This window comes from Orycteropus afer, unplaced genomic scaffold (assembly GCF_000298275.1).
Source record: "Orycteropus afer afer isolate SDZICR_OR568_19922 unplaced genomic scaffold, OryAfe1.0 scaffold00015, whole genome shotgun sequence".
In the NCBI taxonomy this organism is placed as follows: domain Eukaryota; kingdom Metazoa; phylum Chordata; class Mammalia; order Tubulidentata; family Orycteropodidae; genus Orycteropus; species Orycteropus afer.
Window position 1 is genome coordinate 15127434 of NW_006921602.1, and position 18020 is coordinate 15145453.

At 36.6% G+C, this 18020-nt stretch overlaps 1 protein-coding gene across 1 annotated transcript in view; it reads left to right on the forward strand.

Moving 5' to 3' along the window:
* Nucleotides 1-18020, forward strand: part of VPS13C (vacuolar protein sorting 13 homolog C) — a 252418-nt gene that overhangs the window by 167376 nt on the left and 67022 nt on the right. The window contains exons 56-66 of the mRNA XM_007958262.2: nucleotides 2237-2392; nucleotides 2559-2823; nucleotides 3783-3943; nucleotides 5001-5122; nucleotides 5580-5874; nucleotides 8617-9006; nucleotides 10899-11003; nucleotides 12142-12306; nucleotides 14504-14632; nucleotides 14907-15040; nucleotides 17003-17129. Of these exons, the coding sequence (XP_007956453.1) occupies nucleotides 2237-2392; nucleotides 2559-2823; nucleotides 3783-3943; nucleotides 5001-5122; nucleotides 5580-5874; nucleotides 8617-9006; nucleotides 10899-11003; nucleotides 12142-12306; nucleotides 14504-14632; nucleotides 14907-15040; nucleotides 17003-17129 (2049 nt within the window). The remainder of the gene's footprint in view (nucleotides 1-2236; nucleotides 2393-2558; nucleotides 2824-3782; nucleotides 3944-5000; nucleotides 5123-5579; nucleotides 5875-8616; nucleotides 9007-10898; nucleotides 11004-12141; nucleotides 12307-14503; nucleotides 14633-14906; nucleotides 15041-17002; nucleotides 17130-18020) is intronic.

The window sequence follows — 18020 nt, forward strand, 5'->3', positions numbered from 1 at the left end:
TTGATGGGATCTGGATTGGGATTGCATTGAATGTATAGATTGCTTTGGGTAGAACTGACATTTTCACAATGTTCAGTCTTCCTATCCATGACATGGGGTCTTCTTCCATTTATTTAGATCTCTTATGTATTCTTGAAGTAGTTTTTTATCATTTTCTTTGTAGAGGTCTTTTGTGTCCCTGGTAAGATTTATTCCCAAATATTTTATTTTTTTGCTAGCTATTGTAAACGGTATTGATTTCCTTATTTCTTTTTGAGCAATCTCTTTGCTGGTGTAGAGGAATCCAACTGAGTTTTGATGTTGATCTTGTATCCTGCTACTATCCTAAATCTCTCAATTCTAGTAGTTTTTTTGCTGAGTGTCTTGGCTTTTCTACATGTAGGATCATATCATCAGCACACAGGGATAGTTTGACTTCTTCCTTACCAATTTGGATGCCTTTGGTTTCCCTTTCTTGCCTTATGAATCTGGCTAGGACTTGTAGTACAATGTTGAATAAAAGTGGTAACAGAGGGCATTCTTGTCTGGTTTCTGTTCGCAAGGGGAATGGTTTCAGTCTCTCTCCATTGAGAATAATGTTGGCTGTTGGTTTTGCATAGATGCCCTTTATTATATTGAGGAATGTCCCTTCTATTCCTATTTTGCTGAGAGTTTTGATCAGGAATGGGTGTTGGATTTTATCAGATACCTTTTCTGCATCAATTGATATGATCATGTCATTCTTTTTCTTTGTTTTATTTATGTGGTGGATGACGTTGATTGTTTTTCTAATGTTGAACCATCTTTGTATACCTGATATGAACCCCACTTGGTCATGGTGAATAATTTTCTTGATATGTTGTTGGAGTCTGTTGACTAGGATTTTGTTGAAGATTTTTGCGTCTATATTCATGAGGGATATTGGTCTGTAGTTTTCCTTTAGAGTGATGTCTTTGCCTGGTTTTGGTATCAAGGTTATGCCTGCTTCATGAAATGAGTTAGGGAGGATTCCATCCTTTCCTATGTTTTGTACTTACTATATATTTTTAAAAGAATATAGTTATTTTTCATTAAAGATATTACTTATGTTAAAATGTAATTGTTATTTTTAAATGAATATTTAAAATTCATCAGTTTTAATTTCTAATACAGTAAGCGCTGATAGGTAAAACTCACAGCTGTTTGGGATCCTCAGTGATTTTTAAGAATGTGAAGGGATCCTAAGATCCCAAAATTTGAGAGCCTCTGTTCTAGGTCTGAACTCTTGTGTTATCTCTTGAGTACTTCTTGAGAACACTTTGAAATTCTAGGCACTGAAGCACATTTTTCTAGATTAAGAGGAGCATGCATTGTACGTTAACTAATTATTACATGCACTTCTCAGGGTCAGCTTGACTGAGCAGCCAGGCACTGAAATTGACTAAGTAGGTATTTATTTTAAAGATGAGATGTCACTTAACCCCCATTTTATTTCAGTAAAGTGGACATAGTATCTCTGACCTGTCTTTCCTTGGCATGTTGTTGTTGTTGTTATGTGCCGTCGAGTCGGCCCCGACTCATAGCGACCCCTCCTTGGGTTTCCCAGGCAGTTATCACTACAGAAGTAGGATTGCCCAACCTTCCTTCCGAGGAGTGGCTGGTGGGTTTGAACCGCCAGCCGTCTGGTTAGCAGGCAAGTGTCTTAGTCACTATGCTACCAGAGCTCCCTTCCTTGGCATAGAGAGGGTAAAATGGAGTGTTTTAGAAGGTTTTTAAAAAACCTGTTAGAACAAAATCTCTGATGGAAACTGATGGCTGGTATTTAAAAGCTTATTGTATCATTTATTTATAAATGTTACTAGTAAATAGTAGAAGAAAAGAAACTGCTGTTTCCAGATAATACCTACAATAATAGTCAGTTTAGACTTCAGAGTCATCTTAGATTGCTCATCAATGTATAATCACCAATTAGTCAGGCAACACTGGACGGATTATCCTCTGAGGAATACACAAGAGACAAATATTATAGCTGACTTTGAGAAAAAAATTGCTTGGTTCTTGTATGGCATAATTCAAAACATCTCTCTGTGCATGGGCTATATAGTAAGAGAAGGAATGTTCATTTGTGCTAAAGAATAATGAATATCCTTGAAGATTCGATTTTTGAGGAGTCAATGTAAAGTGGCAAATTTTGATTAGGAAAATTTAATTCTGTTTAGAGTCCTTTAATTCTATTACTAATTAAATAATACATTTGTTACATTATTTGTCCTTATAGGTAAAGAAGAACCCAGTCCAGGATAAAAGTTTGGTGCCAGGAGATGACTTTATTTTTCTTCCTGATCCACAAATGGCAATTTACATTTCTTCAGGAGATACAATGAACATAACAATATCCAAAAGTTGTCTTAATGTTTTCAGCAATTTAGCAAAAGTATGTTTGGTTCTTGTTTGGAATATTTCAAGGGGAATTTAGAAATAAAACATGTATAGATTTTCTGTTGTTAAAACTAGTTTTTGAAAAGCCTAGTCCTGGTTTGATTTTTTATAAGAATATGCATTTTGCAAAAATTTTATTGCATTGTTATATTCTCTTTCAGGGTTTTTCAGAGGGCACTACTTCTACTTTTGACTACTCTTTAAAAGATAGAGCTCCTTTTACAGTAAAAAATGCCATAGGTATTCCCATTAATGTGCGTCCTAGTCATAATCTTAGAGTCATGGGCTCCCCTGAAAGAAGTGATATTTATGATGTTGATGCCGGTCAGAATCTGGAATTGGAATATGCCAGCATGGAGCCTTTACGTCAAGGCAAACTATCTATATTGAGCCGTCAAGAAAGCTCCTTTTTCACTCTAACCTTTGGTATGCTGTATTTATTTTATTTTAAGGGTATCTCTGATTGTTGATGTGGGCTTATTTTTGATAGATAAACTCTGGAAAAAATATTTTGCCACAGATACCTTGGGTGAAAATATTTCTAAAGGCTTGAAGCAGTTGATAAACACTTACTTCCTTATTTTCTTTTAAACTTGAGAAGAGTTAACTTGATTAATTTAAAAACTACCATAGAAAACTAGATTATTTCTCTGCGCATGAATAATGATATAGTGTGCTTCAAAAAGGAGCTCTGGTTGCGAAGTGCCTAAGGCTAACCAGAAGGCTGGTGGTTCAAACCCACCAGCCACTCCTCAGAAGGAAGGTTGGGCAATCTACATCTGTAGTGGTACCACCTCAGAAACTCAAGAACGGGTCGCCATGAATCAGATCTGACTCAAAAGCAGTGAGTTTGTTTTTTTTTCCCCAAAAAAGGATTAATAAGTCCTAAGATAGTCACAGTAATTATTGCCATTACAAAGGAGAGATTATTGTTAAGAGAGTAAGGAACAAGTTGGATTATGTTTGTTTTAGTACATTCAAAATCTCAAGACAGATTGTTTTGGGTCAAAATTTCATAATAATATATATATATATATTAAGTTCCTATTACCTTGGAAAGGAGCTCTGGTAGCATAGTGCCTAAGGCACTTGACTGCTAAACAGAAGAAGGCTGGTGGTTCAAACCCACCAGTCACTCCTTGGAAGGAAGGTTGGGCAATCTACTTCTGTAGTGATACCACCTTGGAAACCCAAGGAAGGGTTGCGTCTGACTCGATGGCACATAACAATAACAACATTGTCTTAGAAAAGCATTTTATATAGTGATTATTTGTAGTCATGAGGAAGAGTACTGTTATTATTTTGAGGGACCAGTGCTTATTCTGCCATAGGGAAATATAGGTAAATTAATTTTTGGAGTTATTCTCACTTACGCTTTGCCTTAGTACCTCATGGATATACAGAAGTTGCAAATATCCCTGTTGTCAGACCCGGACGACGATTGTATAATGTACGGAATCCTACTGCCAGTTTTTCTGACTCAGTCTTAGTACAGATTGATGCAACTGAAGGGAATAAAGTAATTACCCTTCGCTCTCCTCTACAGGTAATGCTTTCAAGTCATCTGTGTCCCTTTAATTATGACAAGAAATATTAAATCTTTTAGCTGAATATTTATAGAATATTGTAAAACTTTATTAAGCTGATATTGCTTATGCAGAAATAACTATAATAAATTGAAGTGGCTTTTATTCCCTAGCCTACTTGGTTTTGTAATATTCTTTATTTTAAATATCTGATAAACTAGCCTTGTTCTTTTAAAACCTATTTTTGTTGTCTCCTGGGTTTAGAAGTAATGAAGCTTTATTGTGTATTCCTTTAGAGATTTAGAACTGAGGAATATTGTAATTATGATTGGTTACTGAATAGGAAAACATTTCTGTTTTTTTTTTTTTTAATTCCACTTAAGGTTGTATTTTTCAAGTATGTGTGAAGGATTAGTGGAATGACTTTACTCCCCTAAAAAAAGTTAGGATCTTAGTCTATAGAAATATTTTATTTTCTACTTTGAAAAGTTTATCCATTTCTCTTTTTCTGTACATCACTATGAGTTTCAGTATATGGTTAGCGCAAGAACATTTTCACCTACCTCTAATATTGTTAGTTATAGAAGAAAAGATTTCAAATTTTGGCCAGTTTTGTCTCTTAGTATATCATTAGCCCACTGTAATCATGGAAAGAGGGTTGTATGACCTTTGCCATTTACTGTTTTATCACATGGTCATTGAGTAAAGATAGTAATGGAGAACATTTCCTGGCTCACAACTTCAAGGATTAATACATATTTGAAATATAGACTAACATTAAACGCCAGCATTTAATATACTAAATATCCTAATGATATTAATGCTATTCATTAGGATATTATAAATATTCACATACTCATTAGTAGCATTTGAATATCCTAATAATTTTTAACTGCCCCTTAAGCATCAGCTTTAACATATATAGAGCGTTTATATCCTAAGTTTTTCAGTTGCCAATCAAACTATCTTCCAGTATTGGGTTTGAAACATTTTAGATTTAAAAGTAATTGTGTACAACTCACATAGTTTTTCTTTTGAACTCGTAATTCAACAATGTATGTCTTTTTTGTCAAACAGATTAAAAACCATTTCTCTATTGCATTTATCATCTATAAGTTTGTTAAGAATGTTAAACTGTTGGAGCGCATTGGAGTAGCCAGACCTGAAGAGGAGTTCCACGTGCCTTTAGATTCATACAGGTAGACGGTTCCTGGAATAGACTAAGCTTTAAAAAGTTCTTAAAGTGTATTTTTAATTTTATGGTTTGGGCATCTATATTCTGGAGAATAATAACGTCTTTATGTGAAGATTTATGAAAGACTATTTCTAAGACACACATACAGTTCATTTTTTCTATAGGGAAATGGATTTTTATTATTGTCACTGAATTTGCTAGGTAAAAATTTCTTATTGTATATTTGATGTTTCAGAATTTTTAGATACCTATTTTGTTAGATTGACTTTGTATTTGAAATGATTTTTAAAAAGTTACTTGTCCTAGCTCTGTTAACCTTTCTTAGCTTTGGTTTCTTCATCTGTGAAAATAGTAACAATAATAATGATGATGATGCTTACTTTGTAGGGTTATCAATGTTTAATTTGATGCTTTTTCTTAAGATGAAAAATTTTTCTCCACTCTGTGTTCTTTTTCTGTAGATGTCAACTGTTTATTCAGCCAGCTGGGCTCTTAGAACATCAGTACAAAATGTCCACCACCTACATTTCCTGGAAGGAAGAACTTCATAGGAGCAGGGAAGTCAGGTGCATGCTGCAGTGTCCATCAACAGAAGTTAACTTCTTACCTCTCATAGTGAATACAGCTGCTGTGCCTGATGAATTAAATTATATCTGTTCACATGGGGAAGACTGGGATCCAGCTTACATTATTCATTTGTATCCTCCCCTGACTTTGCGGAATCTTCTCCCATATTCTTTCAGATATTTACTTGAGGTTTGTCTCCTACATTTCATTTGACTTCTATTGATGCAAAGAGTGGATTCTAGTTTGTTTCATGGTATTTTTAGTTGAGATCACTTTAGCTTTATGTTTATAATATTACTAATAGCAAACACTGGCATAGCATGTACTATGTGCCAGGTACTGTTCTGAGTTCTTTACATTGTTCACTAATTTCTCCCTGCTGAGGTAGGCACTACTATTAGACCTGTTTTATAGATGAAGAAACTGAGTCACAAAGGGGTTAAGTGACTTGCCCAAGGTCCCACAGCTAGTAAAGGTGGAGCAGGGCTTTGTAGACAGTTGGCTTCTTGATCCCTTCCATTGTATTCTGTTGCATCTGCCATAAGTTAAGTATAATCATTTTTCTTATTATTATTTCAGCAAAATTTTGTTAATCAAAAGGATAGAAAAAAGCAAATGAGAAAATACTTCATCTTAATTTATAAAACATTTACTTTAATGTTAATATGATTATTTGGTCCAAGCCTCTATTGAAATTAAAAACAATTACTGTCTTTGTCTCAAGAAATAACAAAGAATATTTTCTAGTAATAGGATATGATAAATATGTTTAAACTTCTATATATCACAACATTTTAATATACAAAAATCTGGAAAGAATGTTTTGAACCTGTTTTATATCTGTGTCTGACAGTGAGCCATCCCTGAGGTGTGGAGACTAAAATTACTAAATAATGTAAAAAGTGATGCTTACACAAGAGAAGCTTTCAGCAAGGAAGATTGATTCATTATTTGTCTATCATACATTTGAAAAATAATATTCCTTACTTAGATAGCTTGTCAGAATTGTTTGACATCACTCCTTATCTCATTCATATGGAAACCTGCAAAAAGGGCAAGGAGGCCACATGTTATGACCTCCTCTAATCCCATAAGAGGAAGACAGGATTACCAGCAGTAACCCAAGGCCTATTACTGCAAGGACAGACATGCTGCCTCCCTCCAGCCCTTTCTCCAACCGTTCCTCCCAAAGCACCACCACCTCTCTCCTGGGTTCGATAATTCGCTGCAGTGGCCACACAGAACTCACAGATTATGAGGTTTATTAGGGAAGCACCAGACTACAATTCAAGCTCAGGAAGAACACTCAGTCTCTCTCCCAGCCCACCGTCCCTCAGCCAACAGTCTCTCACAGTCTCTTTCCCAGCAGTGCGTGTCCCTTGGTGTCGTACTCAGCAATGCGTGTCTCTTGCGTCTCTCCCAGCAGCACATGTCTCAGGAGCGTGTGTCTCTTTCCGAAGTGCCTGTCTCTTTCAGCAGCACGTCTTCCTCAACCAGCAGTCAGAGAGAGTTCTGCCTCTAGGAGGCCTCCTTTTGAGCCCGGCAGGGTGGTCAAACTAGCCAGTCATAGCATCAGAACTCTAAGCACTTGAGAGAGAGCGGGCACCTCCCAGAACATTGTTTTGTGCCACTCCCAACAGAAATACTCCAGGTGGACAACTTCAGCAATCAGGAGCTCCTCAGTTGCTCATAGAAAATCCCACCTTGGAGTTTACAAAGACTTATGGGTAGAAAAGCCACACCAAATAATTTACTACACCACAAAACCCTTAGATGTGGTATGTGAATAGATGATGAAGCTGAAACCCAGGCAGTTCAATGACATAGCTCTAACAGGCAATAGCCAAGAGTCCTGAATCCAGCCTTTAATTCTTGGTATAAATCTTATTTTTTTCTCAATACTTAAGGCCATTAATTATTCTAAGGGACTAGTGGACCATGCGAACCTCAGCCTGTATGACCGTGAGAGCAGAGAAACTAGACAGTGCCCGGCTACTACTGTCAACGACTCAGAAAGGAATCAGTGCAGGAGAACCTGGATAGAGTAGTAGAACAATGTGGGACAAAACTGAAAAATCATAAAAAAGCCTTGGTTTACTAGTCAGATAGAACTTGGTGATACCCCTAAGACTGTGGCCCATAGTTAGCCTTCAGGCTTGGAATTGAATTCCTTCCTGTGGCTTCCCCAAACAATAGCAGGCATATGTTATTGCTGTTATGTGCTGTCTAGTAAGACCTGACTCATAGCAACCCCTCCTTGGGTTTCCAAGGTGGTATCAGTATGGAAGAAGATTGCCCTGTCTTCCTTCTGAGGAGTGGCTAGTGAGTTTGAACTGCCAGCCTTCTGGTTTGCAGTCAAGTGCCTTAGGTCGTACGCTACCAGAGCTCCTAAACAGACATATGGGGTGAACATTTACACTAGGTAGATATACTTCTTAGAATGATCAATCATGGGAGAACAGAAGGGCAGTATTTGCACAGGGAGATAGCTTAGGGGGCAGGAATGTATAGGAAAGGACACAGGGAAGAGCTAACTACGGGGAGAAAGTGGGAAGAGAGCTGTTACATTGTAGGGGTTGCAGTCAATGTCACGAAACAAGGTGTGTATGAACTGCTGCATGGAAAATGAATTTACTCTGTAAACTTCCACCCAGATCACAATAAAAATTAATAAAACTTATGGCCATTGGCCTACTAATGGCTAAAAGATAGTTTCTGTCCGTGGCAATGGAATAATGTTTTATTTTTAGACTATAGTAGTTATTGGACATTCATAATACATAAACATGGTACTTCATTGGAGACTTGGCAAGTAACTTGCATTTGGTAGATAATGTAGCATTTGTGTGAAGTATGAATTTTGCTATTTCAGAGGTTCTAAAAAATCAGTAAGCAGACTTTGTGTTTGTTTCTTGTTTTGTTTGTTTTCAGGGAACAGCAGAAACCCATAAGCTAGCAGAAGGCAGTGCTGCTGATGTTCTACACTCGAGAATTGGTGGGGAAATAATGGAATTAGTGCTAATGAAGTACCAGGGCAAAAACTGGAATGGACATTTCCGTATAAGTGATACACTTCCCGAATTCTTTCTTGTGTGTTTCACTTCTGACTCCTCAGAAGTCATGACACTCGACTTGTCAGTACACGTCAGGCGAATTGGAAGTCGAATGGTGCTATCTGTCTTTAGTCCCTATTGGCTAATCAACAAGACTTCTCGGGTTCTCCAGTATCGTGCAGAAGACATCCATGTGAAACATCCCGCTGATTTCAGGGATATTATTTTATTCTCTTTCAAGAAAAAGAACATTTTTAGTAAAAATAAGGTGTGTTTTCATTCATGTGGCAAGTTGAAATAAATTCCCAATCTGAGAACTTGGGAATCATTTGCCTTTCCTAAAATCATGCTTCCTTATTTGCTATGTGCATTGTTATAAATTAGGTTCAAGGGGACTTTTAAGTAGTGCATTATTAAGTGGGGTGTTAAGAACTGACAACAGTTTCCTGAGGCTGAGACCCGTTTCTCTGGTGCCCTAGAATTACTCTTATTTTGAAGTATTTATTTATCAGATAGGAGCACTGGTGGTGCAGCAGTTAATATGGCTGTTAATTGAAAGGTTGATAGTTTGAACCCACCAAGCAGCTCTTTGGAAGAAAGACCTGGCAATCTGCTTCCTTAAAGATTACAGCCAGGAAACCCCATGGGGGTAGTTCATGTGGGATCACCCTGAATTGAAAGAAGCTCTGTGGCACCCAACAACCATCACCACCACCTGTGATGGAATGGCATTTCAGAAGATGCAGCAGTTGAATTTGGCTTATATTACTTAAGTTCCTCCTATGTATGAAGCAGTAAGCCAGGCATTTGGGAGAGAAGCCTGATGCTTAAGCCTAAACCAAACCAATCCAAACTTACTGCTGTCAAGTTGATTCTGACTCATAGCGACCCCCTTTGGGTTTCCGAGGTAGTAAACCTTTATGGAAGTAGATTGCCCCATCTTCCTTCTGTGGAGTGGCTGATGGGTTTGAACTGCCAACCTTCTGGTAAGCGGTCAGATGCCTTAGGCACTGCACCACCAGAGCTCGTTATGCTTAAGCCTAGTCCTTCATATTTTGGCCCCTTTTACCTCACCAGATTTCTATCTTGGTATTCGCGACTGCTCTAAAGAGTTCGTCTCTAGGCCTTTGTATTTGCTTCACCCTTTGTCCTGAATGTCCCTTCTCCGACTCTTTCCTAGTCTTCCTCACTTTCCTGGTTTTCTGCCATCCATTTTTTTTTGGCATTCCCCTCAGGCCTGACATGTGTCAAAGATTTTTTAACCATCTGAAGTGGGGCTATGTGTCCCATCCAAGTTTTCTTAGTGCAGCAGTTCTCAAACTCCAGTGTGTGAAAATCACCCAAAGGACTTTTAAAAAAGATTTCTGGGCTCTGCCTCCAGAGTCTGATTCAGTAGATTTAAGTAGGGCCTGAGAATTTGCATCCTAACAAATTCCCAAGTAATGCTGATGCTTCTGGTCCTGGGATCACACTTTGAGAATCACACTCTTAGAGTATTGATTAATATATGGTATTGTAATTATCTGTTTATATATCTAACCTCTTATTGTCCTTAAGTTTTCTATAATCTAGAAAGGACAGGATAGGGGTGAGGTTAATAGAGGAACACAGGTAGATTTCTTCTATACAGCTTTCTCTAAATCCCATACCCAGAAATAATTTTATTCCTTGTAACCGCCAAAGCATTTTGTATCTCTTACATGTCTCTTATCCTAAATATATATATATATATATTTCCCATCTTTCTCTTTAGTTGGAGACTCATTGTCTCCCATTGTGAACAGTGTTCCATTGCCTTCTGTTCTGCTTAGCACAATGACTTGCATTTAGCATCTGCTCAATAATGTCAATTAAGTACATAAATTCTGGATGTGCTAAAAGCTTAATAATTTCTTAACATTTGGAAATAGCATGTTGCATTATGATTCTTTTTAAAACAAAAGGAGGTCCCATTGGGATATATCTTTAAATTCCCAGAACTCATTGCTAAATCAGAGCTCTTCTATTGTTGTATGGTCCCCTAGTATCCCAGTCTTCTGTGAGTCTGATACCTGTTTGATTGTAATTTTCTGTGTTCTCTGATGTTAAAGAAATTTCTCAGGGGTCTCGCAACTTCACATCAAATAAAATTAACATGGTGGTATTTATTCTCTGGTGTAGGTACAGCTGAAAATATCAACGAGTACATGGTCCAGTAGTTTCTCATTGGATACTGTAGGAAGTTATGGGTGTGTAAAGTGTCCTGCCAACAACATGGAATACCTGGTAAGATTCTGCTTGCTTATTGACCTCTGACCACATTCACTTTTCTGCAATTAAGTAAGCCAGATGGTTCCTAAGGGGTACAGAAATAGGAATTCACAGTATTATGTTGAGGACTTATCTTTACATATTTCTGTATCCACTAATACCAAAGCAAAACTTGAATTTGTCAAAGCTTAAGGCAGTGAGTTGAATCCATCTCAGTAAGAAACTTAGTAAATACTCAGATCAGAGTATGCTAGAATCTTCCTTCTGTTATACAGTGCCCCCAAAATGTTTCTTAAATCTTAAGTTTGACTACTGTGAAATTTGGGTAATCTGATGTCAGTTCACCTGGTTTATTACTGCTTTAAATTGTTCTTTTATTTTGTTAATTGTAAGGCCACAGTAAGGAGAAGAGGATGCACAAAAGTGAGGTTAAAGAGAAGTTTTTATTCTGAGTTTCTGGGTGAGGTTTACGGGCCCCCAAGAGGGGCCCGGGCGAGGTTCACGGGTCCCTGGGAGGGGCCCGAGAAGTCGCACTGCTTGGCTGGGGAGGGGAGGGTTTATAGTCTTGTTGAGGACCTAAGTGGGGACACTAAGGAAATAGTGGGGTCCAATTAGCTATTAGCATGGGTCTGCACTTAATTAGCATGAGGGAGCTTCACAAGAGGAAGCTTGCCACTGCATGGGACTTTCCAGTCTGGGCGGGTTCTGTTACTTCGGTTGTCTTATCAGGCTGTCTCATCAGGGCTTGACACCCGGAGGAAGCTGCTAACTGAAATGTTGGTGGCTTGGGTTTGCTTCGGCCTAACATTAATAATAGTCATAAAATACAGCCTTACACTATTTATAAAGCAATATATGTTTGACATGTTTAAAAGTAAAGAATACTAGATAAATAGATCATTGCAAGTGTTCGTTAGTTAAGTATTGATTGATATTTCCTGAATTGATTTCTGATGGAGCCAAACTAAGGAGCCAAAATTTTTTCTTACTGAGAAGATAATCAGTAGTGGATTATGCTTTATAGGTATTACTTAATTTAAAAATACTGACATTAAAATATCATAAGATGTCTGTGTGTATGAGTGGTATATATTTCATATTTGCTGAATAATATAGTGAAAAATGATAAACTTGTTTTTTTTACTTTCCACAGGTTGGTGTTAGCATCAAAATGAGCAGTTTTAATCTTTCTCGAATAGTTACTCTGACTCCCTTTTGTACCATTGCAAACAAGTCCTCATTGGAACTAGAAGTTGGTGAAATTGCACCTGATGGCTCAATACCAACTAATAAATGGAACTATATTGCCTCTTCAGAGGTAAAATTCTCCTTTTGTATAAGTAGATCCTAAAATTTATAAATAAGTATAGACATTAAACTAAGAATTATGTTGTTCTTTGAGACACTCTGCTATCAGATTTATGCATTAAAATATGACAGCTGTTAAAAATTTTTTTCTATATCGTAAGCATATGTTAAAAAAAAAATAGAAGACTGTCAATAGTCTTTGCTACTTGTCCTGTCTAGATGGTCAACATTCATTTTCTAGTAGTTGCTGTATATAATGTGGATACATACTGTAAAAAGTACGTAGAGATAATGTACTATATATTGTTTTTATAGTAAGGATAATTTCTCTATGTTCATTCAAGAAGCTTATAATCTTGTTGGAGAGCAAAAGACATATCAGCACGTGGAGAAAAAGATAGTATATGCTAAGTTATAGCTAGTTACAGAATTTCTGAATAGGTGAGCTGAAAGTTTCCTTGAAAATTGCTTAAATTTAATTCCCTCGCTTTATAGAGAAACAAACTGAGTCTTAGCATTTTCCAAGATCAGTAAAGGCATTGGGAGTTTAGATCGTTGTGGTCTAGATCAACAGGAGGTTTCACAGGAGAGGTGGGATTTGAGCTAAACTTTGCAGGTTCCATAAGGTTTGAGGAGGTGGAGAGAACTAGGAAGAGAGTGGGGAAGGACACATGTAAAGATAGCATTAGTGCTTGATTTGTCTGGGTTTTCACCTAAAATAGCTGACCTTTAGGATAGAGTCATTCTTCTGTGCCTGTAATAAAAAGATTCTGACATTATTTTTTAAAATAATTTAACAAAAAGTTCAAAAGGAGGATTCTAATTAAAGTGTAAACAAATTAGAACTTAAAGCATGATCTTTCCAAGGCACTTAGAAATGATCTCTGTAGACTTGGTGACAAATACATGCTTATCATCTTTGTTGTGTTTCTAATTACAGTAGTATATTTTATTCAGAAATAGCTTTACCCTGTGTTCTATAACAGAAAGATATTTTGTAATACATTAGAGCTCTGGTGGCATAGTGCCTAAGGGATTTGACTGCTACCCAGAAGGCTGGCGGTTCAAACCCATCAGCCACTCCTTGCAAGGAAGATCGGGCAATCTAGTTCTGTAGTGATAATGCCTCGGAAACCCAAGCAGGGGTTGCCATAAGTCTAATCTGACTTGACGGCCGTGAGTTTAGTTTGGTTTTAGTAACTAAAGCTTATGTGAAGTTTTATGTAATTCACAGCACCCTCGCATATATTCACGTGTGTATCAGGAGCTCTGGTGGAGCAGTGCCTAAAGCATTTGACTGCTAACCAGAAGACTCGTGGTTCAAACCCACCAGTCACTCCTTCGAAGGAAGACTGGACACTCCACTTCCGTAGAGATACTGCCTTGGTAACCCAAGGAGGGGTCACTATGAGTTGTAGACTCAACAGCAGTGAGTTTGTTTTGGGGAGCTCTGGTGGTGTAGTGCCTAAGGCATTTGACTACTAACCAGAAGGCTGGTGGTTCAAACCCATCAGCCTCTCCTTGGATGGAAGATTGGGCAAACTACTTCCGTAGTGATGATGCCTCGGAAATCCAATGAGGGGTCACTATGAGTCGAATCAACTGGACAGCAGTGAGTTTGGGTTTTTTTTTTGTTTGTTTCATGTGTATTATTTCATTTTGATCCTCACAATTCTTTAAGCTTACTATTACCCCACTTTCACAGATCAGAAAACTGAGGCTCAGTGAGGTACATGATTTGATTAAGATCTGAGCACTAAGAAGGTAGCGTCAGGACTTGCAGCAACGTCTGTGTTATTCTCTCCTTTGCCTTAGTTTGTCTTTCTGGTTTATCTAGGATAAGACACTCAGAGATAATTCATAGTACATTCATGAGTGAATATGAAATATGCACAAAAGCAGATGTTACTAAGATTATAGTTTTTAAATATTCAAGATATTCAAAGTATCCTTAATCAAGAGTCTCTAGGTTCTCCTAATTATCCCATAAGTATGTATAGACTAATATAGCAGTATTCTTCTGATAGAGTTTCTTTGATTTCATAAATAGTCATTATGTTGTCAGTAATCTCATTGTAGTATGTGGAGAGAGTATTTTAAGAAACAGTAATAATTAAATCAAGATTTGATTGAGCATTGAAAACTTAGTTAGCCAGTGTTTTATTTATGCCACAGGCTTTTTTAAAGTTTAACTTTTGTATTTCCAGTGCCTTCCATTTTGGCCTGAAAATTTATCAGGCAAACTTTGTGTGAGAGTGGTGGGTTGTGAAGGATCCTCCAAACCATTCTTTTATAACCGACAAGATAATGGCACTTTATTGAGTTTAGAAGATATGGTAAGCTTTGATATTGTAAAACAAATGTCTTTGAGTTTTAAAATTTGCTTTAAAATATCTTATTAAACCATGCTATAAAATGTACTGGTAATTATTGAAGATGCTACTCTGTCAATATATGTAATGCCATATGTTTTTGTAAGAGATAAGAACAAGCTTGCTTTTCAGTAAGAACTTAAGAAAACAAAGCTTTTGTACCATATAATTGATTTAAAATCCAAATTTAAGTGCAGGTTAAACGTCAAACAACTTTTTCTTTTTCTCCCTGTAATAGAATGGGGGCATCTTGGTGGATGTAAACACTGCTGAACATTCAACTGTCATAACCTTTTCTGATTACCACGAGGGATCTGCACCTGCCCTAATAATAAACCATACACCATGGGATATCCTCACATATAAACAGAGGTATGAAAAAGGGGTTAATGGAAAATGTGATTTGCTGTGACTGGTCTGCAGTCTAGTATAAGAAGCACTGTGGGGCTAGATTTCACACATTATCATATTTTAGAAAAGGTCACATGGAGCACATGCTTACTCATACCCACCAGCAGGGTTTGAGACACTCTGTAATCAAACACATTAATATTTCTACAGCAAAATTTGTGAATATTTACATCAAATGGGATAAATAAAAAAACTGTTAATAGTCCCACATCAGTTCAAACATAATCCAGTTACTTTTGGGCCAAAATTTATAGAAAAGTCTTGGGGTTTTAGAGCTTTTTCAATTTCAGAATGCAGATAAGAGATTGTGAACTTATTTTGGCATTATTTTTTCTTTGTAACCTGCTAATTCTCAGTGAACCTCTCCTTGTAAATCTATATCTAGTTTTTTTGTTTTTTGTTTTTTTTTTTTGCTTAGGGGTAGTAGAAAATTAAAAGAAAAGTAAGGAGATAGTGATGTTGAATGTGTCTGTCATATAGGCTGATAGAAATTTTGTTGTTCTATCCTATGCTGTCATTTGTCTTGGATGATGCCATATTTAATGGTATAATAGATAGTTTTATGTCCTTAAACTAACATTTTTATAAAATATATAGTATTTAAGAATGTAAAACTCTGTTATACCATTATACACACACACACACACACACATCTGTTTTCTTAAATATATATATATATTCACTGCCATCAAGTCGAAGCTGACTCATAGCCTCATAGCAAACCTGCATTGGGTTTTCAAGACTGTAATTCTTTACAGCAGTAGATTGCCTCATCTTTCATCCATGGAGTGGCTGATGGGTTTGAACCACTGACCTTTTTTTTTGGTTAGCATCCAGATGCTTTAACCACTACATCCCCAAAGCTCCTTCACACACACACACACACACTCTCTCTCTCTCTCTCTCCTGGTGGTGCAACAGTTAAGCACTTGGCAGCTAACTGAAAGATGGGTGGCTTGAACCCAAGAGCAGCTTCATGTGAGAAAAGACCAGACAATCTACTCCCATGAGATTACAGCCTAAAAGAAACCCAATGGGGCAGTTCTCCATTGTCTGTATGTTCTTTTGAGTCGTAATCTATTCGGTGGTACACAGCAATACGTATATGTATTTACATACACACACACAAAATATTACCTTGCAAATTTTCCTTTTCTTGTCTCTCATGGTTTGAATCTAATGAAAGATTTAGAAGCACAAATTAGGATTGCAACCTGGTTGGATTACACTCTCCCCACCCCACCCCAGAAAACATTATATATATATATATAGTATTTTATGGACCAGTACTTCTTAAACTTAAGTATCAATTTTAAGATTTCCTGGGTATCTTGTTAAGATGCAGATTGTGATTCAGTCAGTAGGTCTTGGGTGGAGCCTGAGACCTTGTATTTCCAGCATGTCCCCAGGTAATATTGCTGATCCACAAACCATACTTTGAATAGCACCGTTATGGAGTCATTTTTTTTTTTGCTTGAGAGCTGTAAAATTTCTTATGTATTTCATTTGATTAGAAAGTTTAAATTTTAGCACTGAATGAAGTTCTTCTGCTACTAAAGACAGTATTCACAGCATTTTCTACAAGTGATTTCTGATGTACAGTCTATTTACCTTAATGAATTCTATGGCATTCTCCGTCCTGGATCAATTCAGAGAATGGTTGAAACCAAAAGACCAAACCTACAGCCATTGAGTTGATGCCGACTCATAGCAACCCCCATTAAAGAGTATATTTTAGGAAGTGCAATATTATCTTACTTCAAGCTTCAAATCCATTAGTTTACTGCACATTTTAGAGCATTTCTTTTTAGGTAAAGTTGTGTGTTTTATTAAGACCATTTCATTCCTCTTCTCAATAAACTGCAGGTATGGGTTTCTCAAGGCCAAATTATTTCAGTCTTCTTTCTGTTGATTGTGTTTCAGTGGGTCACAGGAAGAAATGGTATTGCTACAAAATCAAGTTAGACTTTTTGCCTGGGAAGATCCTACTACTACCAGAAAACTTACATGGAAATATGCAGCTAATGTTGGAGAAAATGATCTGCTGAAGGTAACATTTGATGTGTGTGAGTGCTGTACAGGTAGTTGATGGTGAGAGAGGTAGAAAAGATGGCCGAACTAAAAATGAATTGAAAATTTTTTCAGAATACATTGCTTTTGGACTTTAGATTGTAAATAATTCATACCAATATTTTATTTTAGAGAAATATAAATGATTTGTTTGTAATTTAAAAAAAAAATACCTCTGTTCCATTTTGCCCAAATGAAGACCAGTAAAGCACTTTTTATTTATCTTTTTGGAAAAGAAAGAATTTTAAGGGCAAGGGGAAAAGAACTTTATTTTGAACACATGTATATCACTATTAGCTGTGAGACTTTTCAGGCATGTTTTCTCAAGCAATGCTATATGTTTTATTTATTACAGGACCATATGCAAATGACCTCATCAGAAATTTAATGAAATATTTATTGAACAATATGTAGAGAGCTAAATTAATGAAATATGTTATTTCTTAAACTCTTATATTTTGGGAACAGCAAAGAATTTATCTACTAGCCTACTACCTGATATATTTCATGATGAAAGAATTCATATAGTTTCATGTTCCATTATTTGATAATGCCGGTTAATCAAAAGGCTTTCTTGATTTTTGCTTTAAAATGGTAATTGAGCAGCAGTGACTGAACTGCCCTCTCCTATAATTCCCTCTGAAATAACCAATAAAAGACGCAAAAACGTATCACACCTTTGAAAAATGAGACTGGTATCTCCTCAGTTGTGAGAATCTTGGTATGATTTTCAACAGGGCAGGTTTGACGGAACTCTTTTTTTTAATTATTTATTTATTGTGATTTGGGTGAAGATTTACAGAGCAAATTCACTTTCCATACAGCAGTTCACATATACTTTGTCTCATGTCATTGACCACAGTTTACCACA